Raw genomic sequence first — 23,404 nt, forward strand, 5'->3', positions numbered from 1 at the left:
AAGGTCATGGGCATCTAAACTGTCTCGTTTCTTTTTGAGCTTTGAAAGGACAAGCATATATGTGCACTGTACTGCTAATAGTGCAACATCATGGGGCCATTAACATAGCTGTTTCAATTCTATAGACCATTTTGGAAGCAAGGCATTTGATTCATTTCCCCTTTACTCCATCTAACCATGCTATAAATACAACTCAATCTCAACTCAACAACCACAGCAATATCCATTTCCCTTTTCATCTCTTAATTGCTATCTAAACCCTCTCTTCTCCACCTTCCAAAAATGGCTCAAACCATCAGCACTGATAACATCCCTAGGGTGACCAACACCACTCCTATGGTGACTCCGATTCCTCCTCCTGGTACCACCATTAACCCGACCCACGAAATCATCCCTAGGACCACCGGCCAGATCAACCCGAGGGGATATACTACTACTCCTCCCACCTACCCAGTCCAAGAAGTTGTCGTCCCTGCAACCGTGGCCAACGTCAACGCCATCAATCCACTGAGCAGTGGCCTTGTTGTCCCTGCACCCCTCCCGGTGGTAGCCCCGTTGAAGGCGAAAACCGTTAATCCCATTCCGGCTGGTAGGTATCTTAGGAATAGAAGGGGAGATCTTCTTGCTAGCTCCGAGGATACCACCATGATGGACCATGTTAGAGCAACTCACGACGTGGATGCAGTCCACTACAAAGTGAAACCTCTCCTGCACCTCATCGAGGATATAATGCCTCGCGCCAATGCTGCCATTCCCGGCCACGTTCAGGTACACATGCAGTATTATAAACATAAATGTGTAATCCAACTATCAGCTTAGGCTTTTAGTTGAGATAAAACACATACTTCAATTCATATATGCATGCATCATACCTAAAAGTTAAGTGACAATAATTCAACTAACAAATGATATATATATATATATATATATATATATATATATATATATATATATATATATATATATATATATATATATATATATATATAGACCATTCTAACTCAACCGGCACGGCTAGATGCAATCTTGGAAGAGAAGGTTTTGCACTCCGGTCTCTCTGAAGTGGTTGAAGCATTAGCATATCCTGTACACAGAACATCCTCCGAGGTTACTTTATAAATCATTAATAATTTTCTTAAATTAATCTGAGGGATTTTGTACTAAATTACAATGATTAATTGATTGGAAATAAAAATATGTTACAGATGATCTGTGGATACTCAAACCAAATAGATGCACACAATATCACCTTGTCAGTCCTGAAGCTGCTAGCGAACTACTGGTGGGACGCGAAGGCGGTGATCACCTTCGCCGCCTTCGCCGAACAATACGGCGAGTTCGGGCTGGTGGTCCGCCTCTACCCCACCGACCCACTGGCGAAGTCGGTGGCGACCATCAAGCAGATCCCGGACATCATGGAGAGCGCGGAATCTCTGGGCGCCGTCAACTCCAAGTTCCGGGAAGTCACCAAGCTGGTCAGCAAAATGGTGGAGGTAACTAACCAGATTGTGGCGTTGAAGGAGATCGCCACCGAGGAGAAGCTGCTTAAGGTGAAGTACAGGGTGAACGTGTACAAGGAGCTTGCGGAATCCTTGTCGCCGGTGACGGCGGAGCAGGAGAATGTGATAGCAAAGGCTTCGTATTATGTGGTCAAAGCCGCCGTGACTTGTTCTCTGGTTATCTTCAACCTTTTGGCTGTTGGGCGAGAGTATGTCCTCAAATCCTCGAGAATATAACCATTAATGTGCAATCCAACTATAGTTTAAGCTTTTAGTTAAAATGGAACACATGCTTCAATTCTCAACCTATATATATATATATGTGTGTGTTTTGATCGTTGAATCTGTTTTAATTTGTGTGTAATATATATGTATCAGTTACTACTCCTCAACTGAAGAGGATTTGGAGATATCCACCTTGACTCACAAGCTCAGTTACATACTTGGTGATCTGCAAAAGGCGACACACATTGCTAACCAAGAAATAGGTACTATACATACTTTATTATTAGTTTACTTATATTATTTGCCATGGAAAATGCATTTTGCATGGGTATTAATACTATATTGTTGTGATGAAGGCAAGATAAAGCACACAATCAAGCGAAAAATACTTGAAGAAACCTTGGCAAGAACGCACACTGATAACAAGTACTCGGCGGAGCTCATCACATGTGGCGAAAATGACCCAACACCAATTATCCATGGAGCAGGAATTGATATCAGAAAGGTTATTAGTTAGTTTCATTTAATAATTTGCTAAAGTAGATTACGTGGTGTTACGTTGTTTTTGATCAGATATGAGCAACCTAAGTTGATTATCGTGTTACAATGTTATATGATCAGCATGGACTTGAGATGTTGAGGAGGAAGTATGTGTTCCTATTGGTATCAGATTTGGATATTCCTAATGAAGTCATCACTATGCTCCGCCATATGTATCTGGAATCGAAGCAAGATCCAAGCAGGCTGGAGAGTCAGTTCGAGATTGTGTGGCTTCCAATTGTGGACAGAAGGGCGCCATGGACTGAGGCTAAGGAGGAGCAATTCAAGCTAGTGAAAGATAGCATGCCATGGTATTCAGTGTCTCACCCTTCAAAGATTGATGAAGCAGTGTATGGGTATGTGAAGGAAGTATGGGGTTTCACCCACAAACCCTTGCTGGCTGTTGTGGATCCTCAAGGAAAGCTAATAAACATCAATGCATTGCCAATGTTTTGGATTTGGGGAAGTGTTGCATTCCCCTTTAACAAACTTAAGGAAGAATCTCTATGGAGTGAAACTTCTTGGAGCATGGCACTCTTAGCTGACTCCATTGACCAAAACCTCTTTACCTGGGTAAGTAGATTTTAAAAAACAAAAATCTTATTCCTTATACCCACAAAGGCCCCACCTTGATTCAGCGGCTCATTAGGTAGGAGGACCAGTACTTGGTTTCTCCTTCCTTTTGTTATGTTTTCTTCTATGGACAGAGTTCACTTTGAACATAATCCTCACACTGTTATTACTGAATTTCGAACATTAATTGTTTTATTCTTCCAAATACTGCCTATTGGACCGGTGAGTTAAGCACGTTGTTATGTTTTCTTGATATGATACAGCTGAATGATGGGAAGTACATATGTTTATATGGAGGAGAAGACATGGATTGGATTCGGACCTTCACAAAGACAGCAAGGTATGTGGCACAACAAGCGCGCATCCCTCTAGAAATGCTTTACGTTGGGAAGATGAACGTGAAAGATAGGATAATCAAGAGGAACAATGCGACGATACAGGCAGAGGGTTTGAGCAGCATCCTTCAAGACCCAACCATGATTTGGTTCTTCTGGGAGAGGCTAGAGAGCATGTGGTTCCTCAAAGGAGAAAAGACCCCTGCAATGCAAGATAATGACACTAGGACTTACATTATCCCTGAGGAGAGCAGGGACCCCATTCTGCAGCAAGTGAAAGCCATCCTCAGCTACGACGGCAGCAACCGTGGCTGGGCGGTGTTTAGCCGAGGCCTGGCTGAGATGACCAAAGGGGAAGGCAGCAATGTGGTAAAAGTGTTGAATAACTTTGATAGCTGGAGACATGAAGTGACTGATGAGAATGCATTTATCCCTGCACTGGATAAACAGCTTCGTGGGCTGTATACTAAGCACCACTGCACCCGCATGGTTGTGCCGGCGGCGGTGGGACACTACCCGGAGACGGTGGCTTGCGTGGAGTGTGGGCGTTCCATGGAGAAGTTCTTCATGTATAGCTGCTGCCTGGATGAGTATGAGACTTAAATGCCTCCTTCATCAGCTCTTTCCATAAGGCCAGGTTTCCTATGATCCTATCCCCATACGATCTTATAAGATCGTAGCATTTGGTTACAATATGCTTTTTGTTCATCTATGTTTTGTAAAATAAAAGATGCATTGGTGCATCTTTTCATGTGTTTAACATTATTATTTACTATCTAGAATAATGTATTCATGTTTACTTGAATAATATATATGTTATATGATGGAGAACTATGTAATGTTTTTTTTTTTTTTTTTTTTTTTTTTGTTTTGTTTTGTTTTTGTTTTTTGTTTCTTATTTATTATTATCTAAAAAGGTTAGCATTGAAAATTAAAATATCAAATATCTCCCATTCAAAAGTAACGTAACTTTCAAAGAAGAAGTTTAAGTAGGTAGACATAATTTGGGTGTCTAGCTAAGAATCTTTGATCCCATGCTTTAAAAAAAAAAAAAAAAAAAAATCTTTGATCCCACATGCAATGGCACGCAACTATAAAGAAATATATATAGTTATGAAAACCCAGTCTTAAATTAATTGTTAGTTAATTTATTTGGGATTCCATGCTTTGCGCAGCCACTTTCTAGACAAAGTTTTGACAGTTATTTACTATTACTTCCAAGCAGGTTGTGATGGGGACATTATATTGACAAAGGACTTTTGTTTATTTAATTTTTTAAAAAAATTGTATATTTCTGTGTATTACAGCTAGAATTAGAATTTACGACATGCATGTTGTGATGGTACAGCTAGAATTAGAATTTACGACATGCATGTTGCGATGGTACAGTAATTATACCATGGACTAAGGTCTATTTGCATTGCAGATCTTGATCCAAAAATAATTTTTCGATTCTGTATTTATAGTTGATACTATCTGTACATGCAATTGATTGTTTCTGTACTTGTAGTTATCATATTATGTAACTTTTCAAGTTCTGTATCTATAGTTTACACATTTTGTACCTGCAATTTATAATTTTTGTACCTGTAGCTATCATATTTTGTGTTAGTAGTTATCAAGTTATTTGTTTACATGTACAGAAACGGTTAACTTTAAGTACAGAATGCATTAATCAAAGGTATAAAATTTTTATATTAGGATTCACAGTGCAATATGAATTCTGGTTCATCAGTCTATGGTATAACAATTGGTTAAGCAAAGAGGGGAGATCTTCGATTTCAATCCTAGCTAAAATATATGAGAAAATGTATAAAATTAAGTGTTGAAATAAAGTAAACGAACCTATGCTCGAAAGCTTATGAGGGAAGCCCAACAACATGCAAGATCCTTCCATCGAGCAAGGCAAATTATTAACAATTTGTGTAGACCACGGTTCAAAATAATGTACAGATGTTATAAAGGTTTAAAGAGTCAATGCCTCCCTATTGAGATTTAAATTTGATGTCTCTCATTTGAAAAGTTACAACTATGCCACTCAATCACAAGGCATTTGGTATATAACATAATAACTTAAAAATCTAGCTAATTAAGGTTTCATAATATATATAAGATTGTAATACATTGTAACATAAATTTTTGAAAAACCGTAAATATTGAAATGCGGGGGTGTCATTAGCGTTAATTAGAGCCTAAAGTAAGCATAGGATGCATGATTCCGACAATTATATGTCTTTGCCTACCGGTGAAGTATACGTACAACATATTAATATATTTGTCGAGGGACGCAGATGTTGAACAAGCTTCCTACTTTTTACTAAATGATATTGAACACTCATTGAACCAAAAAGGAAATTGATGCTTAAATCACAAAATTAACAACGCAAATTTAAGATTTTCAAAAGTAATTAATTAACATATACATACTTGTCTATATTAGTCACTTACTATTTTAAAATTTGACATTTCTTACATAACAGGGTGTGAATAAGATGACATGTGTCTCTTCTAGCTTAACCAAGATCTTAGGGTGCTTGTACTTTATCACCTTTTGAGGTTTACTCAGTACTCACCACGAATATGATTAGTCTCAGTGTGTAGGTTCTTGTTGCTGGCAAATACTAATTAAGGCATCAATCAATGTTCTTTAATTGAACCAAAAACGTGAAATGGAATGAGAATATTATTAGGGAAAACGTAACTTCTTAACCTCTTTACGCAGAACAGCAATAGTAACAAAATCTACTTACATAACACAAAGATCATGGGAATCCAAACTGTTCAATTCCATATATAGACCAGATTGGAGGCAAGGTACTTGATTCATTTCCCCTTTATTGCACTTCATTAACCTATAAATACAACCCCCTCAACTCAATGCAAATACACCACCCACAAACACACTAAATTAAACCTCTCTTCTCTTCTCAACCCACCAAAAATGGCTCAAACCACCATCAATAATACTGGTCGCCCAATGTCCGAAAGCACAACTAGGGCCACAGACACCACTCCTCTCGTGCCCAGAACTGCTCCGAACACCCCCCATAACCCGGTCCACGAAATCGTCCCTAAGGCCACCAATCTCAACCCGAGGAGTCTTACTACTTATACCCCTCATCCTGCCTACCCAGTCCAACAAGCGTACATGCCAGCAACCACAACTAATGTCGTTAGCGCCACCGCTCCACCTAGCCAGGTGGTAGCCCCATTGCAGGCCAAGATCATCCCGGCAGGTCGGGGAATTAGGAAGAGGGGAGATTTTCTTGCCAGCTCTGAGGACACAGCCATGATGGACCATGTTAGAGCCACTCACGATGTGGATGCGGTCCATTACAAAGTCAAACCTCTTTTGCACTTGATCGAGGATATAATGCCTCGTGCCCATGCTACTATTCCAGGATATGTTCAGGTATAACCGTATCACTTAGCTCAGACAGAGAAAGACCGGACCACCTAGTGGTTTAAAAAAAAAAAATTAGCTTAGCTTCCTCATATATAAATATTAATTAAGTGCTAATCCAATTAAACGTATATATATATAGAGTGTCCAAACTCAACCGGCACGATTAGATGCAATCTTGGAAGAGAAGGTTGTCCATTCTGGTCTTAATGAAGCCATTGAAGCATTTGCCTATCCTGCGTATAGAACTTCTTTTGAGGTTAGTTACGTTAATTAATCAAATTGATTCAGAAATAATGTTGGTTTTAAAACTCGATCACAATGATTAATATAATTGCTTTATATGTTAAAGATCATCGGAGGATATTCCAGCAACAGAGATGCACACTCAATAACCTTATCAGTCCTCAAGCTGCTGGCAAACTACTGGTGGGACGCAAAGGCGGTGATCACCTTCGCCGCCTTTGCCCAGCAATACGGCGAGTTCGGCCTACTTGCCCGCCTCTACCCCACCGACCCACTGGCAAAATCGGTGGCCACCATCGTTCAGATTCCGGACCTCTTGGAGAGCTCTGAATCGTCGAGAGCGGTGAGTTCTAAGCTCCGGGAAGTCGCCAAGCTGGCCGACAAAATGCTGGAGGTTACTCACAAGATTATTGCGTTGAAAGAGATTGGGTCAGAGGAAAAATCGCTGAAGGTGAAGTACAGGGTTAGTTTGTACAAGGAGCTTGCGGAATCTTTGTCGCCGGTGACGGCGGAGCAGGAGAATATAATGGCAAAGGCTTCGTATTATGTGGTGAAAGCCGCCGTGACTTGTTCACTGGTTATCCTCAACCTATTGGCGGTTGGACGAGAGTATGTGTTTTACCTTTTCTGTGAATATAATCACAGTTTTTCTAAGGCTTCATCAATTCATAATTTGTGATGTTTTAATGTTTTTTAGTTACTACTCCTCAACTGAAGAGGAGTTGGAGATATCCACTTTGACTCATAAGCTCAGTTACATACTGGGTGATCTACAAAAGGCGGTGCAAAAGTCTACCCAAGAAATAGGTATGTATGATAAGATTAGCCATGCAAAATGCATCTTTGGATGTATTATATAATCTTAATATTGGTTTTTGACATTATTGTTGGGATGCAGGGAAGATAAAGCACACAATCAAACGAAAAATACTTGAAGAAACCTTGGCTAGGACGCATACTGATAACAAGTACTCTGCCGAACTTATCATATGCGGTGAAAATGACCCTACCCCAATCATCCATGGAGCAGGACTTGAAATGAAAAAGGTTCCATTTAGTATATGTTATTAAACTAGATTACGTGATGATCTTTACGAGGTAAACTAATAATGTTTTGTTTTGCAATGTTAAATAATCAGCATGGACTTGATATTCTGAGGAGGAAGTATGTGTTCCTATTGGTATCAGATTTGGACATCCCCAATGAAGTCATCACTATGCTCCGCCATATGTATCTGGAATCAAAGCAAGATCCAAGCAGGGCAGAGAGTCAGTTCGAGATTGTGTGGCTTCCAATTGTGGACCGAAGATCGCCCTGGACTGGGGCTAAGGAAGACCAGTTCACACTGGTTAAAAGTAGCATGCCATGGTTTTCTGTGTCTCATCCTTCAAAGATCGATGAAGCAGTGTATGGGTATGTGAAGGAGGTATGGGGTTTCACCCACAAACCTCTCCTTGCTGTTGTGGATCCTCAAGGAAAGCTAACAAACGTCAATGCCCTCCCCATGTTTTGGATCTGGGGAAGTGTTGCATTCCCCTTCAACAAATTTAAGGAAGAATCTCTCTGGGATGAAACATCTTGGAGCATGGCACTCCTAGCTGACTCCATTGACCAAAACCTCTTTACCTGGGTAAGCATATATACTCTCTGTCAGGAATCAGGATTAAACGCTTACCATTATGCTAACAGAATGCTGGACTCGGCTCTCTATTAGTCCAAATACTATATTGTATATTTTCTTGATATATATATAAATGTTGTTGTGTATGATACAGCTGAATGATGGGAAGTACATATGTTTATATGGAGGAGAAGACATGGATTGGATTCGGAACTTCACAAAGAGGACAAGGTATGTGGCACAACAAGCACGCATCCCTCTAGAAATGCTGTATGTTGGGAAGATGAATGTAAAAGAAAGGATCAAAAGGAACAGCGCCGCCATACAGGAGGAGGGTCTGAGCAGCATCCTTCAAGACCCAACCATGATTTGGTTCTTCTGGGAGAGGCTAGAGAGCATGTGGTTCCTCAAAGGAGAAAAGACTCTTGCAATGCGCAGTGACGACGATAGAACTTACATTATCCCTGAAGAAAGCAGGGACCCCATTCTGCAGGAAGTGAAAGCGATCCTCAGCTACGACGGCAGCAATCGAGGGTGGGCGGTGTTTAGCAGAGGGTTGGGTGAGATGACCAAAGGGGAAGGCAGCAATGTGGTGAAAGTGTTGAACAACTATGATAGCTGGAAGCATGAGGTGACTGATGTGAATGCGTTTATCCCTGCTCTGGATAAGCAGCTTCGTGGGCTGTATACTAAGCACCACTGCACCCGCATGGTGGTGCCGGCGGCCGTGGGACACTACCCGGAGACGGTGGCTTGTGTGGAGTGCGGGCGAACCATGGAGAAGTTCTTCATGTATAGCTGCTGCTTGGATGAGTATGAAAATTAAAATGCTCCCACAAAGGCCAAACCGACCAGTTCCGATCCTCCGTTTCCTTCCAAATAAAGATCTTCGTGTGTGTAGTTCGGCTACTATATTTTTTGTTTATCGATTTGTAACTTTTTAAATTTGTTTAATAAATTGACCTTGTGGTTTTCTGGAATAAAAATATTTGAAATACAAGTGTCCCAATATGCACTACTTTTTTTTTTTTTTTTTTTTTTTGGGGGGGTTATACACTTATTATATTATCCCTCGTAAATTAACCTTCTGCAAATTAAACACTGTCCCTTCATTATCGTCGCCGCAACATATTCTTGTGTTGTTGCATGCATGTTGCCAAATATGGACATTGCTTAGGAGCCTCCCATGGCGAAGCAAGCCACCTTGCTCGGGGCTCTTGTAGGCGATTATGCACTATTTTTATTTTTATTTTTGTTATTTTTATGGGAGGGGGGTTATATACTTATCTCTCGTAAATTGGAAACAAAGTATTAACCTTCTGCAAATTAAACACTGTCCCTTCATTATCGTCGCCGCAACATATTCTTGTGTTGTTGCATGCATGTTGCCAAATATGGACATTGCTTAGGAGCTTCCCACGGGGCTCTTGTCGGCGATTATGTAGTTACTTTCTAAATACTAAATCAATTCTAAATAAGGGTTCATAACAATGCACACAAGAATTCTCAACTTTCGTGACGTATCAACTTTTAACCCTTTAAACACAAAAATATTGAAATCTCACAATCGTCTCCTACTTTTGTAGAGAGAAATTGGGTCAACAAGATTCATTTCCCAACTTTTGTTGCAAGAAGAATTTCGAAGGGCAAGTTAATTTCTATTGCGCATCAGATGAGAGCGGTCTGTTGGACTTCTTAATTTGAGTTTGTCAACTGAGGACAATTTAGATTAATTTATCTCATCGTGATATTTTACGAACTAAGGTCATAAGATAAAATTTATCTCATTTACACTTTTAGATAATAATTGCGGGTTTCTATCCTCTGTAAATAAAACGCAGCATAAGCACAGTCATCCAGAAAAGCAAAAAAAATATATATAAGAGGAATAAGGTTCAAATTGACCACTAAACATGATCTGAAAATGCAATTAGGTCACTGAAGGAAAAAAAATGCAATTAGGTCACTGAAGGAAAAAAAATGCAATTAGACCACTGAACACTCCAAAAAGGTGCAATTAGGCCACTGAACACTCTAAATGTATGCAATTTCTCCGGATAGCATGTTACCATTAATTTTAACATATTACCTGCTTACGTGGTTGCTGAATTGGCGTTTTTAATAATTTTTAATAAATTTTAAAAGAATGTTCAAAAAAGAGAAACTTCCTTTTACAGTTTACTTTTACTCCAATATAATGGAAACGAAACGAAATGTTTTGAGTAAAACATAAGTAACATTCTCAAAAGTTGACGGCGACCCACTGGAAATTTTGGAGGGCGGCTGAGGGGAGCTGGGCAAATTATGCTGTGGAACCGTTTTCACCGTATAAGGTGGATATGGTTCCAAAACGACGTCGTTTTGGTTGAAAATGACATTGTGTCAATTTAAAAAAATATATATTTTCTTTGGTTCCAAAATGACGTCGTTTTGGTTGAAAATGACATTGTGTCAATTTAAAAAAATATATATTTTCTTTTGCCATTAAGGGCGTTTGTTTTCAGAAAGTTTATATTCATAATTTCTAAACTTTATGTTCATAATTATAGAACTTTATGTTCATCATTTTTTAACTTCATATTTACAATTATTAAACTCTATATTTACAATTACAGAACTCTATATTCATAATTATAGAACTCTAGAAGTTTATGTTCATAATTACTGAACTTTATGTTCATAATTTTTGAACTTCATATTCACAATTATTGAACTCTATATTAACAATACAGAACAAACTTTATGCTCATAATTATAGAACTCTATGTTCATAATTTTTGAACTCTATATTCATAATTATTGAACTCTATATTCAGAACGTCTCGCTAAGTTGTTTTGACAATTTTTTTTAAATAAAAATTTGATTGGTGGAAGAAAACGGTACCACTAACGACACCGTTACTTCAAAATTGTCAAACGGCATCGTATTGGAACCGTGCAAGGTGGACACGGTTCCACGGCATAACAATTGTTTTAAATCTCGGCCTCCTAATTTCTTGGGTTGGTGGGAATGGTGGGGCATTGGTTCATAGATACATTTAAACTTTGAAAACAGTAACTCGATGTCAATTCAAATTGACCTTGATATAATTATATATATTAGATTACATGACAAGGGATTAGGTGTGAAAGCTCTATCAGGTGAAACATGTGGATTAATCATAGTTATTGATCTTATCAAAAACATAAATTTAAAAAAAATGTGGTGACACTATGGTAATTTAAGCACAAATGAACATACACTCAATTATTGAAGTGCCACTCATCAATTAAGTTTGTGCCCAGGAAAGAGGAATTAGGGGAACATAAGTCATTATAGATTCATGCATAGATCATATTATTATACTCCCAATACAACAATCTAAGTGCTAATAATAGAGGAAAACCAGTGAAATGATGCATCATATCCTGCATCTTTCTTACATTCTTTATTTTACATAACACACTGTAACAAAAAGTATGGTGGAGGAGACACCAATAATGGATCTGAAGATAGAACGAAGATCTTTATTTGGATGGAATTAGCGGACCGGTCTGGATGGCATTTAATTTGTGGCAGAATTTAATTTTCATACTCATCCAGGCAGCAACTATACATGAAGAACTTTTCCATGGTTCGCCCGCACTCCACGCAAGCCACCGTCTCCGGGTAGTGCCCCACCGCCGCCGGCACCACCATGCGGGTGCAGTGGTGCTTAGTATACAGCCCACGAAGCTGCTTATCCAGAGCAGGGATAAACGCATTCACATCAGTCACTTCATGCTTCCAGCTATCATAGTTGCTCAACACTTTTACCACATTGCTGCCTTCCCCTTTGGTCATTTCACCCAACCCTCTGCTAAACACTGCCCAGCATCGGTTGCTGCCATCGTAGCTGAGGATGGCTTTCACTTGCTGCAGAATGGGGTCCCTGCTCTCTTCAGGGATAATGTAAGTTCTGGAATCATCTTGCATTGCCATAGTTTTTTCTCCTTTGAGGAACCACATGCTCTCTAGCCTCTCCCAGAAGAACCAAATCATGGTTGGGTCTTGAAGGATGCTGCTCAACCCCTCCTCCTGTATTGTGCCACTGTTCCTTTTGATCCTTTCTTTTACATTCATCTTCCCAACATAAAGCATTTCTAGAGGGATGCGTGCTTGTTGTGCCACATACCTTGTCCTCTTTGTGAAGTTCCGAATCCATTCCATGTCTTCTCCTCCGTATAAACATATGTACTTCCCATCATTCAGCTGTATCATACACAACAACATTTATTTATATATCAAGAAAATATTCAATATAGTATTTGGAATAATAGAGAGCCGAGTCCAGCATTCTGTTAGCGTAATGGTAAGCGCTTAATCCTGATTCGTGACAGAAGAGTATATATATATGCTTACCCAGGTAAAGAGGTTTTGGTCAATGGAGTCAGCTAACAATGCCATGCTCCAAGATGTTTCATCCCAGAGAGATTCTTCCTTAAATTTGTTGAAGGGGAATGCAACACTTCCCCAGATCCAAAACATTGGGAGGGCATTCACGTTTGTTAGCTTTCCTTGAGGATCCACAACAGCAAGGAGAGGTTTGTGGGTGAAACCCCATACCTCCTTCACATACCCATACACTGCTTCATCGATCTTTGAAGGATGAGACACAGAAAACCATGGCATGCTACTTTTAACCAGTGTGAACTGGTCTTCCTTAGCCCCAGTCCAGGGCGATCTTCTGTCCACAATTGGAAGCCACACAATCTCGAACTGACTCTCTGCCCTGCTTGGATCTTGCTTTGATTCCAGATACATATGGCGGAGCATAGTGATGACTTCATTAGGGATGTCCAAATCTGATACCAATAGGAACACATACTTTCTCCTCAGAATATCAAGTCCATGCTACACATCATTCATTCATAATAAGGGTCAGAGAGATCTAGTTGTTTAGCTAAAAATTAAAGCATAACCACTATATATAGTTTAGTAAATTATTAAAGGAAATGAAACCTTTTTCATTTCAAGTCCTGTTCCATGAATGATGGGTGTTGGATCATTTTCACCACATATGATGAGTTCTGCCGAGTACTTGTTATCAGTGTGTGTTCTAGCCAAAGTTTCTTCAAGAATTTTCCGTTTGATTGTGTGCTTTATTTTGCCTGCATTATCATATCACAACCAATATAATATTAAGATGATGATAGATGCATTATATTTTGCATGCCAAATCACATGCAAATACCTATTTCTTGGGTAGATTTTTGCAGTGCCTTTTGTAGATCACCAAGTATGTAACTGAGCTTATGAGTCAAAGTGGATATCTCCAACTCCTCTTCAGTTGAGGAGTAGTAACTAAAAAACATTAAAACGTCACAAATTATGAATTGATGAAGCCTTAGAAAAACTGCGATTATATTCACAGAAAATGTAAAACACATACTCTCGTCCAACCGCCAATAGGTTGAGGATAACCATAGAACAAGTCACGGCGGCTTTCACCACATAATACGAAGCCTTTGCTATTATATTCTCCTGCTCCGCCGTGACCGCCGACAAAGATTCAGCAAGCTCCTTGTACAAACTAACCCTGTACTTCACCTTCAGCGATTTCTCCTCTGACCCAATCTCTTTCAACGCAATAATCTTGTGAGTAACCTCCAGCATTTTGTCGGCCAGCTTGGCGACTTCCCGGAACTTAGAACTCACCGCTCTCGACGATTCAGAGCTCTCCATGAGGTCCGGAATCTGGACGATGGTGGCCACCGACTTTGCCAGTGGGTCGGTGGGGTAGAGGCGGAGGACTAGGCAGAACTCGCCGTATTGCTGCGCAAAGGCGGCGAAGGCGATCACAACCTTTGCGTCCCACCAGAAATTTGCCAGCAGTTTGAGGACTGATAAGGTTATTGAGTGTGCATCTCTGTTGCTTGAATATCCACCGATGATCTTCAATACCAATAAGCAATTATATTAATCATTATGGGTTTGTAAACTACCTAATAGCTTATTAATTGGTTTAGCCAGGTAACAGATAGCTGATTGTGTTAACTGGTTAATTAGTTTGACCAGAGGATAGTACAATATAGCTGATTGTGTTAACTGGTTGGTTTGACTAGACGATAGTACAGTATTAAAATTTGTGAATCAATTTGATTAAATAACTAACCTCAAAAGAAGTTCTATAGACAGGATAGGAAAATGCTTCAATGACTTCATTAAGGCCAGAATGGAGAACCTGCTTCTCTTCCAAGATTGCATCTAGACGTGCTGATGATTGAGTCTGAACACTCTATAATGCATTTGTTTTTTCAATAAATTTTTTTTTTAAAAGTAGATAAAGTTTAAGATATGATGGAATAATTATACCTGAACTCCTGGAATAGTAGCATTTGCACGAGGCATTATATCCTCAATCAAGTGCACGAGAGGTTTCACTTTGTAATGGACTGCGTCCATATCATGAGTGGCTCTAACATGATCCATCATGGTTGTGTCCTCGGAGCTGGCAAGAAAATCTCCCCTCTTCCTAATTCCCCGGCCAGCCGGAATGATCTTGGCCTGCACCGGAGTTACCACCTGAGTAGGCGGAGCAATGGCACTAACATTAGCCGCGGCTGCAGGCATTACTACTTGTTGGACGACTGGGTAGGCGGGGGATGGGGTAAGAGGAGTGAGGCTCCTCGGGTTGAGATTGGTGGCCTTAGGGATGATTTCGTGGACCGGATTAGTGGTGGTGGTGGTGGGAGCAGTTTGGGTCATGAGAGGAGTGGTGTCTGTTGGCCTAGTGATGTTTTCGGACATTGGGAAACCAGTATTGATGGTGGTTTGAGCTATTTTTGCTAGCTGGGTTGAGAAGAGAGGTTTAGATAGGAAGTGATGCAAAATGAAGATGGTATTTTGTGTTTTTGGTGCATTTGAATTGAGGTTGAGGGGTTGTATTTATAGCTTATAGAGATGGAATAAAGGGGGAACAAAATGAATCAAATGCCTTGCTTCCAAACTTGTTTATAGAATTGAAACAATTGTGCCCGCACGGGCTTAGTTCACTGGTTTAGTAGGCAGTATTTGGGAGAGGAGATCAATGTTTGAATTTCGGCAAGGACAGTGTGAATTATATCCAAAATGGACAGATTTCTTGTGCGCACAGGCATTTGGCTGAGAAAGAAGAATTGAAACAGTTGTTTTATTAATATCAGACATCAATTATTAAATGAACCTGCAGTGACTCAATTTTTTTTTTTAATAGTTAGGCGATCCAGTTTCATCGGACTAATTCTAAGCCTACATGACCCTACTTCTAGAGCCACTGCAGAGGTAAACGAGTCATGCAATTGGATCCAATCCCTAACCCTCACACTATGCCGCCTTCACTTGTGACATTAAGTTAGTCGTGATTCAAATTTAATTTTTTACTATGACCTTTCGTCATTTGATATGTAATAAAATTCTTTTTATTCTTTGATTACAATGAATTGAATGATCACATCCTATGTTAAAACAAATTTACTTATTATTCAAATACAAATTATAAATTATCACGCCATCGTTAATTATCATAGCATCATATATCCTTGTTTCTTCAAAGCTCAAAAAGAATTGAGACAGTTTGGGTTGTCATGATCTTTGTATTATGTAAGTAGATTTTGTTACTATTGCTGTCTTGCGTAAAGTGATCGATTTTCCTTAATATTCCTGTAAACACAGATATTATGAATTAATATATTGTATGCGTACTTCATATTCACCCTTTGATTTACTGAAAAGTCGACAAAGGACTACACAAGATAATAAATTAGGCTAAGTTATCTATAGCTGATTGGCTCAAACCGAAAATAAACTACTCCGTAGTCTATATAAGTTGTCTATAGCTGAATGACTCAAATCGAGAAATTCAACAAATAACTTTTCGAGTCAAACTTGAAACTTTATAATTGTTAAATCAAAATTTTTGACCAACTCAACTTGAGTTGCCCTATGTTGTATACTTTACCCGCAAACAAATTAAGACACAGACATATAATGCGTGAATCATGCACGAATGCATCTTATACTTAGACTCTAATTAACCTTGACAATATTCCTACATGCTAATCTTGCATCTTGTACTTAGACGCTAATGAACGCTAAAAATTTTAATAAGGCTTCTGAAGGTAACATAGTTTCATTTATGGTGACGCTTAATTAGAGTAAGTTTATAAAATAAACACTAAATTTACTCTTTTACCGCTTATATTAAAAATGTTAGTTCCACCAAAACCTAGTACCAATTAAGATTATGTTTAGCATTGATTATAATCAATACTAATTTACAAAGTTAATTTTTTAAAATTTAACACAAAAACTAATGCTACAATTTTTTTTAATAAGGTCTTAGAAACTAATGTAAAAGTGGGTTACGTTGTTATTATTGAAAGAAACATATAGTCATTATTTGAGACTTGAGAGTGTTCGAATGTTAGTAAAAATCAAACTTGTGAGTAAAAGAATCATATTTCATTTACTTAACCACTGTACTTCTCTCAGGTTAAAAATTAGTTTTTTTCCTTTTTTTTAATTAACCTAAGAACAAAATACATAAATATTTTTAACATTTTTTCCCTTAAAAAATGCATTTATTTTGCATAGGACGGAAGCATGCATGATTCACGCATTATATATCTTCACTTTTTGATTTATTTTGCACATCTTTACGCAAAACACCAATAGTAAACTGGGATGGGGACATTATTAAGAGAATTGAAACCCTTTACACAAAACACTAATAGTAACAAAATCTACTTACTTACATAATACAAAGATCATGGGAATCCAAACTGTCTCTGTCCTTTTTGAGCTTTGAAGGGGCAAGAATATATGTTGCTAAAATAATAAATGTATTTTTTTTTATAAGTTTCTTAGCTTGGCCAGATTATATTATGGAGTTTATGAATTTTTGTCCTCAGTCCATGAGAAAGTAAATCGAGTCCCACACCAATTCTTCCCTTCTACGCACAAGAAACTCAACCTCAGCCATGTAGATTGAAATCTCACCTTCCGTTAGAAAAGAGTTTTAAGTACAGTTACTCATCCACTAGATCACTATTCAGGGTAGCTAAAATAATGTTTGATGGTGCAAAATCATGACCCTCCATTCTACTATTTCAAGGCTATAAACCAAATTGGAAGCAAGGTACTTGATTCAAGTTACCTTTATGGCTTTAGTTCTCCACCTTCGTAAGCTATAAATACAACCCCTCAATTCTCAATTCAAATGCACCACAAACACACATACATAACCATCTTCTCTTAATACCACTCTTCTCAACCCAGCAAAAATGGCTCAAACCACCAACAATGCTGGCCTTCCAATGTCCGAAAACATCACTCGGGCCACGGACACCACTCCTATCGTGGCCCCGATTACTCCCATCACCACCACCAATCCCGTCCACGAAATCATCCCTAAGGCCACCAATCTCAACCCGAGAAGCCTCACTACTTTTACCCCACCACCTGCCTACCCAGTCCAACAAGCATATGTGCCTCCAACAACAGCTAATGTTAGTGCCATCATTCCACCTACTCAGGTGGTAACCCCGTTGAAAGCAAAGATCATCCCTGGTGGCCGAGGTATTAGGAAGAGGGGAGATCTTTTTGCTAACTCCGAGGATACCTCCATGATGGATCATGTAAGAGCCACTCACGATGTGGATGCAGTTCATTACAAACTGAAACCTCTCCTTCACTTGATCGAGGATATAATGCCCCGTGCCAATGCTGCTGCTATCCCTGGCTATGTTCAGGTATATATTATCAATTACTCACTCACCCATCACATCAAATACATATTATTTGACACCCCACAGAAATGGCGTCATTCTTGATTTGAGTTGATCAGGACAATGTAACCTAAGCTAATTTATCTTTTTAGTCTTTTGCCGCCTATGATTACAAGGTAGATTTATCTAGTGCATGCACATTATCCGTAGTGACTAGGGTTTTCCTCATCATCACCCAAAATACATATTATTTTCAAACAAATGATATATAGAGTGTTGAAACTCAACAGACCCGTCTAGATGCAACCATGGAAGAGAAGGCTCTCCATTCTGGTCTCTCTGAAGTGATTGAAGCATTGGCGTACCCTGTACACAGAACTTCCTCCGAGGTTAGTTTATTAATCATTAACTGATCGGAAATAATGTTAGTTATATATACACAACGGTTAACTGACCGCCGGATCGGAATTCGGAAATGTTGTTATAGATGATCGTCGGATATTCCAATAATAGAGATGCCCACACGGCCACCTTATCAGTCCTCAAACTGCTAGCAAACTACTGGTGGGACGCAAAGGCGGTGATTGCCTTCGCCGCCTTCGCGCAGCAATACGGCGAATTCGCCCTACTCGTCCGCCTCTACCCCACCGACCCACTGGCAAAGTCGGTGGCAACCATCGTCCAGATTCCAGACCTCATGGAGAGCTCTGAATCGTCGAGAGCGGTGAGTTCTAAGTTCCGGGAAGTCGCCAAGCTGGCCGACAAAATGCTGGAGGTTACCCACAAGATTATTGTGTTGAAAGAGATTGGGTCAGAGGAGAAATCGCTGAAGGTGAAGTACAGGGTTAGTTTGTACAAGGAGCTCGCTGAATCTTTGTCGGCGGTCACGGCGGAGCAGGAGAATATAATAGCAAAGGCTTCGTATTATGTGGTGAAAGCCGCCGTGACTTGTTCTCTGGTTATCCTCAACCTATTGGCTGTTGGACGAGAGTATGTGTTTTACATTTTCTGTGAATATAATCACAGTTTTTCTAAGGCTTCATCAATTCATAATTTGTCATCTTTTAATGTTTTTTTAGTTACTACTCCTCAACTGAAGAGGAGCTGGAGATATCTACCTTGACACACAGGCTCAGTTACCTTCTTGGTGATCTACAAAAGGCAATTCAGATTTCTAACCAAGAAATAGGTATGTTACGTTTTATGTGTGAATTGCCATGCAAATATTTTACCTATCTTGTTAATGGTTTTGATCATGTTGGGATATTATATGATGCAGGCAAGATAAAGCACACAATCAAACGAAAAATCCTGGAAGAAACCCTGGCTAGAACGCACACCGATAACAAGTACTCAGCCGAGCTCATCATATGTGGTGAAAATGACCCAACCCCAATCATCCATGGAATAGGACTTCATATGAAAAAGGTTTCAACTTTCATTTATTTAGTCATACATTACTACTTACTAGCTCAGATCTTGATCTCTAACCTTTAATTTGTTATGGTGTTTTCAGCATGGACTTGAAGTGTTGAGGAGGAAGTATGTGTTCTTATTGGTATCAGATTTGGACATCCCCAATGAAGTCATAACTTTACTCCGGCATATGTACCAAGACTCGAAGCAAGATCCAACCAGGCTAGAGAGTCAATTCGAGATTGTGTGGCTTCCAATTGTGGACCGGAGATCGCCATGGACAGAGGCTAAGGAAGACCAATTCAGGCTAGTGAAAGACAGCATGCCATGGTATTCAGTGTCTCACCCTTCTAAGATTGATGAAGCAGTGTATGGGTATGTGAAGGAAGTATGGGGTTTCACCCACAAACCCTTGCTGGCTGTTGTGGATCCTCAAGGAAAGCTAACAAACATCAATGCATTGCCAATGTTTTGGATCTGGGGAAGTGTTGCTTTCCCCTTCAGCAAACTTAAGGAAGAATCTCTGTGGAGTGAAACTTCTTGGAGCATGGCACTCTTGGCTGACTCCATTGATCAAAACCTCTTTTCTTGGCTGAATGATGGGAAGTACATATGTTTGTATGGAGGAGAAGACATGGAATGGATTCGGGGCTTCACAAAGAGGACAAGGTATGTGGCACAACAAGCCGGCATCCCTCTAGAAATGCTGTATGTTGGGAAGATGAATATAAAAGAAAGGATCAAAAGGAACAGTGCCACAATACAGGAGGAGGGCTTGAGTAGCATCCTTCAAGACCCAACCATGATTTGGTTCTTCTGGGAGAGGCTGGAGAGCATGTGGTACCTCAAAGGAGAGAAGACGCTTGCAATGCATGACGGCGATGCTACTAAACCCTACATTGTTTCTGAAGAGAGCAGGGACCCCATTCTGCAGGAAGTGAAAGCGATCCTCAGCTACGACGGCAGCAATCGAGGGTGGGCGGTGTTTAGCAGAGGCTTGGGAGAGATGACCAAAGGGGAAGGCAGTAATGTTGTGAAAGTGTTGAATAACTATGATAGCTGGAAGCATGAAGTGAGAGATGTGAATGCGTTTATCCCTGCTTTGGATAAGCAGCTCCGTGGGCTGTACACTAAGCACCACTGCACCCGTATGGTGGTGCCGGCGGCGGTGGGGCACTACCCGGAGACGGTGGCTTGTGTGGAGTGCGGGCGTACCATGGAGAAGTTCTTCATGTACAGTTGCTGCCTGGATGAGTATGAGAACTAAATTAAATACACCCTCGAAACCCAGACCGATCATCTCGATCAATTCCTTCCGGATAAATTAAAGATCTTGAAATCCATTATTATCTTCTCCATTCCGATCCGCCATACTTTTTGTTGAGCTGTTTTGTGTTAAATAAAATAATGCCTGAAAGATGCATTATTGTATCTTTTCATGAGCTTTAACTTCCTGTATTATGTACTGTGTAGAATGTATCGAAGTATAATAATATGTGATTTATATATGACGAGTTATTGTGGTGGGAGGTCTAGAGTTTGAGCCTATTTAGAAACGTACATAGTATCCGATTGCTCCTTTTTGTGGAAGGTCTAGTGTTTGAGCTTTGTTGTAAGTCTAGGTTGTATAAGGGGTATTCCCTTTGTGAAAAAAAAAAAAAAAAAAAAAAGAAGACGTATTACACTGTATAACCTCATTTCTTTGTAATAACCCTACAAATCACATCATGGTCCTTTTTATTTAGTTGAATTTCAAAAAATTATATTACTTTTTCAATTTGGTTCATATATTTTTTTAAAAAGAAAAATATGAACATAAATTCATTACAAAATTAATTTTTTATAAAATATTAATTATTTTAATGATAATAATTATTATTTATATTAAAATAAAATTATACAGTAAAATTTAAAATAGTAATAATATAAAGATTAACAATAATTATAATAAAGAGATATAAATAAATGATTTCTAACTTGTAACTAATTATAATAAAAATAAATATATAAAGTGACAAGTATAATAAGTTTAAAGGAAAAAACTGGAATGTGGGAGAATTGGACCAAGATTTTTATTCTTTGGTTCAGACCGGCTCGACCAAATCAGATTGAAGAAACTGACTAACAAAAATTAGTTTTTTTTTTTTTTTTTTGGTCCAAGCCAAGATTTATATTGTTTGGTCTTTCCTTGGCCAATTCATATTTGAATCTCATTTATGAATATAATCATAAATCAGTGATGATATTATATACACTGAATATGTGAGACATACTATTTAGTTTAATTGTATACACACTGTAGTTTCACTACAATACTATTAAAGTATCATTCTAATTCAATTATAATTTTATTTGGCAATATACATTCAATATGTAAGATATATTTTTTAATTTTATTTTGTACACACTGTAATTTCATTACAACATACATCTCTAAAAAAATGAGCACGCCACAAAACGCAATGGATGTAGCAATTACTCTTTCTTTTTATTAAAAGAAAAGACCGCCGTTTTGATCATAGTCCACTGTATAATTATTGTAACAAGACAAATGTGAGTCAACTTGCCCATTTAACACCACTCGATTAAATGGAGAGAGAACTGTGAGAAAATATTTTTTAGCATATTCATCATTTTTTTTCTTTAACCAAAATGATCGAGTATTTTCCATTAACTTTATATGTATTGATAATCAGACGACAAAACTTCTGGATTTTTAAATGGACCTAATATAAGAATTTGAGGCTAGCTTGAATTCACTTTTTTAAAAAAATATATATTTAGAGTTGTAAAATGGGATTAGACAAGAAGCATTACGGAAAATCTCTTTGAGCAAAACACCAATGGCATGTTTGGTTCATGGAATAGGTCAGGAATGGAATAACATTCCTTGGAATATATCTATTCCATCGTTTGGTTGGATCATTTTACCATGGGAATAGCATGCCTAGGAATGAGCTATTACCTTCGCATGGGGAATAGCCATTCCTAGGGGGGCCTTGGTATTAGCTATTCCCATGCCCTTGGGAATAGCTTATATCACAAATACCAAAAATACCCTTTGCACATTATATAATATTTATATTTATATTTAATAAATATAGTGTATTATATAAATGTATATATTTAATTAATTATAATTTTTATCCATCAATCTTTCAATAAATAAATATATATATATACATACATACATGTGTGTGTGTGTATATATATATATATATATATATATATATATATATATATATATATATATAAAATTAACTGTATAAGACTCCTTAATTATAGAGCCTTGGCTCCTAATTAAGTAGTCTGCTCATCTGCATGCCTAGCGGATGGGCATTGCAAGCTTGCCTAGCGGATGGGCATTGCAATTGAAATTATGGAGCCTTCAGGCTCCTTTTATAGGAGCCTCAAGGCTCCATTCCTTACTTCTCCAACCGATGTGGGATAAGTGAGAAAATAAATATAAAAATAAATATGTATTTGTATAATAATAATAATAATAATAATAATTATTATTATTATTATTATTATTGTTATTGTTATTGTTATTGTTATTCTCTCTCTCACACACACATACATATACATATATATAAATACAAATACAAATATAAATAAATAAATAAATAAATATATATATATATATATATATATATATATATATATATATATATAACATTCAGAATCTCATAATCATATTCATTATTATTATTATTATTATTATTATTATTATTATTATGTATAAGGGTATTTATGTCTTTAAAACCTATTCCATTTCTATTCCATTAACCAACCAAACACTGGAATACAATTACTAAA

General features: G+C 38.2%; 4 protein-coding genes across 4 annotated transcripts; 3 read left to right on the top strand and 1 right to left on the bottom strand.

Annotated features, from left to right (window-relative positions):
- Positions 1–215: 215 nt before the first annotated feature.
- Positions 216–3,994, top strand: LOC109172000 (protein SIEVE ELEMENT OCCLUSION B-like). The gene is made up of 7 exons (XM_019321122.1): positions 216–768; positions 991–1,107; positions 1,206–1,708; positions 1,878–1,987; positions 2,081–2,229; positions 2,346–2,837; positions 3,101–3,994. The coding sequence occupies exons 1-7, from the start codon at positions 283–285 to the stop codon at positions 3,773–3,775; spliced, it is 2,532 nt and encodes an 843-aa protein (XP_019176667.1). The 5' UTR covers positions 216–282; the 3' UTR covers positions 3,776–3,994.
- A 2,070-nt stretch (positions 3,995–6,064) lies between these two features.
- LOC109172001 (protein SIEVE ELEMENT OCCLUSION B-like) lies at positions 6,065–9,454 on the top strand. The gene is made up of 7 exons (XM_019321123.1): positions 6,065–6,584; positions 6,718–6,834; positions 6,928–7,430; positions 7,519–7,628; positions 7,720–7,868; positions 7,961–8,452; positions 8,598–9,454. The coding sequence occupies exons 1-7, from the start codon at positions 6,114–6,116 to the stop codon at positions 9,267–9,269; spliced, it is 2,514 nt and encodes an 837-aa protein (XP_019176668.1). The 5' UTR covers positions 6,065–6,113; the 3' UTR covers positions 9,270–9,454.
- Positions 9,455–11,738: 2,284 nt separating this feature from the next.
- LOC109172003 (protein SIEVE ELEMENT OCCLUSION B-like) lies at positions 11,739–15,317 on the bottom strand. Its single transcript, XM_019321125.1, has 7 exons — positions 14,778–15,317; positions 14,578–14,700; positions 13,855–14,357; positions 13,657–13,766; positions 13,425–13,573; positions 12,825–13,316; positions 11,739–12,674 (listed from the first exon to the last, which is right to left on the bottom strand). The coding sequence occupies exons 1-7, from the start codon at positions 15,210–15,212 to the stop codon at positions 12,006–12,008; spliced, it is 2,481 nt and encodes an 826-aa protein (XP_019176670.1). The 5' UTR covers positions 15,213–15,317; the 3' UTR covers positions 11,739–12,005.
- Positions 15,318–17,669: 2,352 nt separating this feature from the next.
- LOC109172002 (protein SIEVE ELEMENT OCCLUSION B-like) lies at positions 17,670–21,093 on the top strand. The gene is made up of 6 exons (XM_019321124.1): positions 17,670–18,193; positions 18,460–18,558; positions 18,657–19,159; positions 19,249–19,358; positions 19,449–19,597; positions 19,686–21,093. Exons 1-6 carry the CDS (start codon positions 17,726–17,728, stop codon positions 20,850–20,852), a joined length of 2,496 nt encoding a protein of 831 aa, XP_019176669.1. The 5' UTR covers positions 17,670–17,725; the 3' UTR covers positions 20,853–21,093.
- Positions 21,094–23,404: the final 2,311 nt, after the last annotated feature.

The sequence above is a fragment of the Ipomoea nil genome, unplaced genomic scaffold (assembly GCF_001879475.1).
Source record: "Ipomoea nil cultivar Tokyo-kokei standard unplaced genomic scaffold, Asagao_1.1 scaffold0382, whole genome shotgun sequence".
In the NCBI taxonomy this organism is placed as follows: Eukaryota; Viridiplantae; Streptophyta; class Magnoliopsida; order Solanales; family Convolvulaceae; genus Ipomoea; species Ipomoea nil.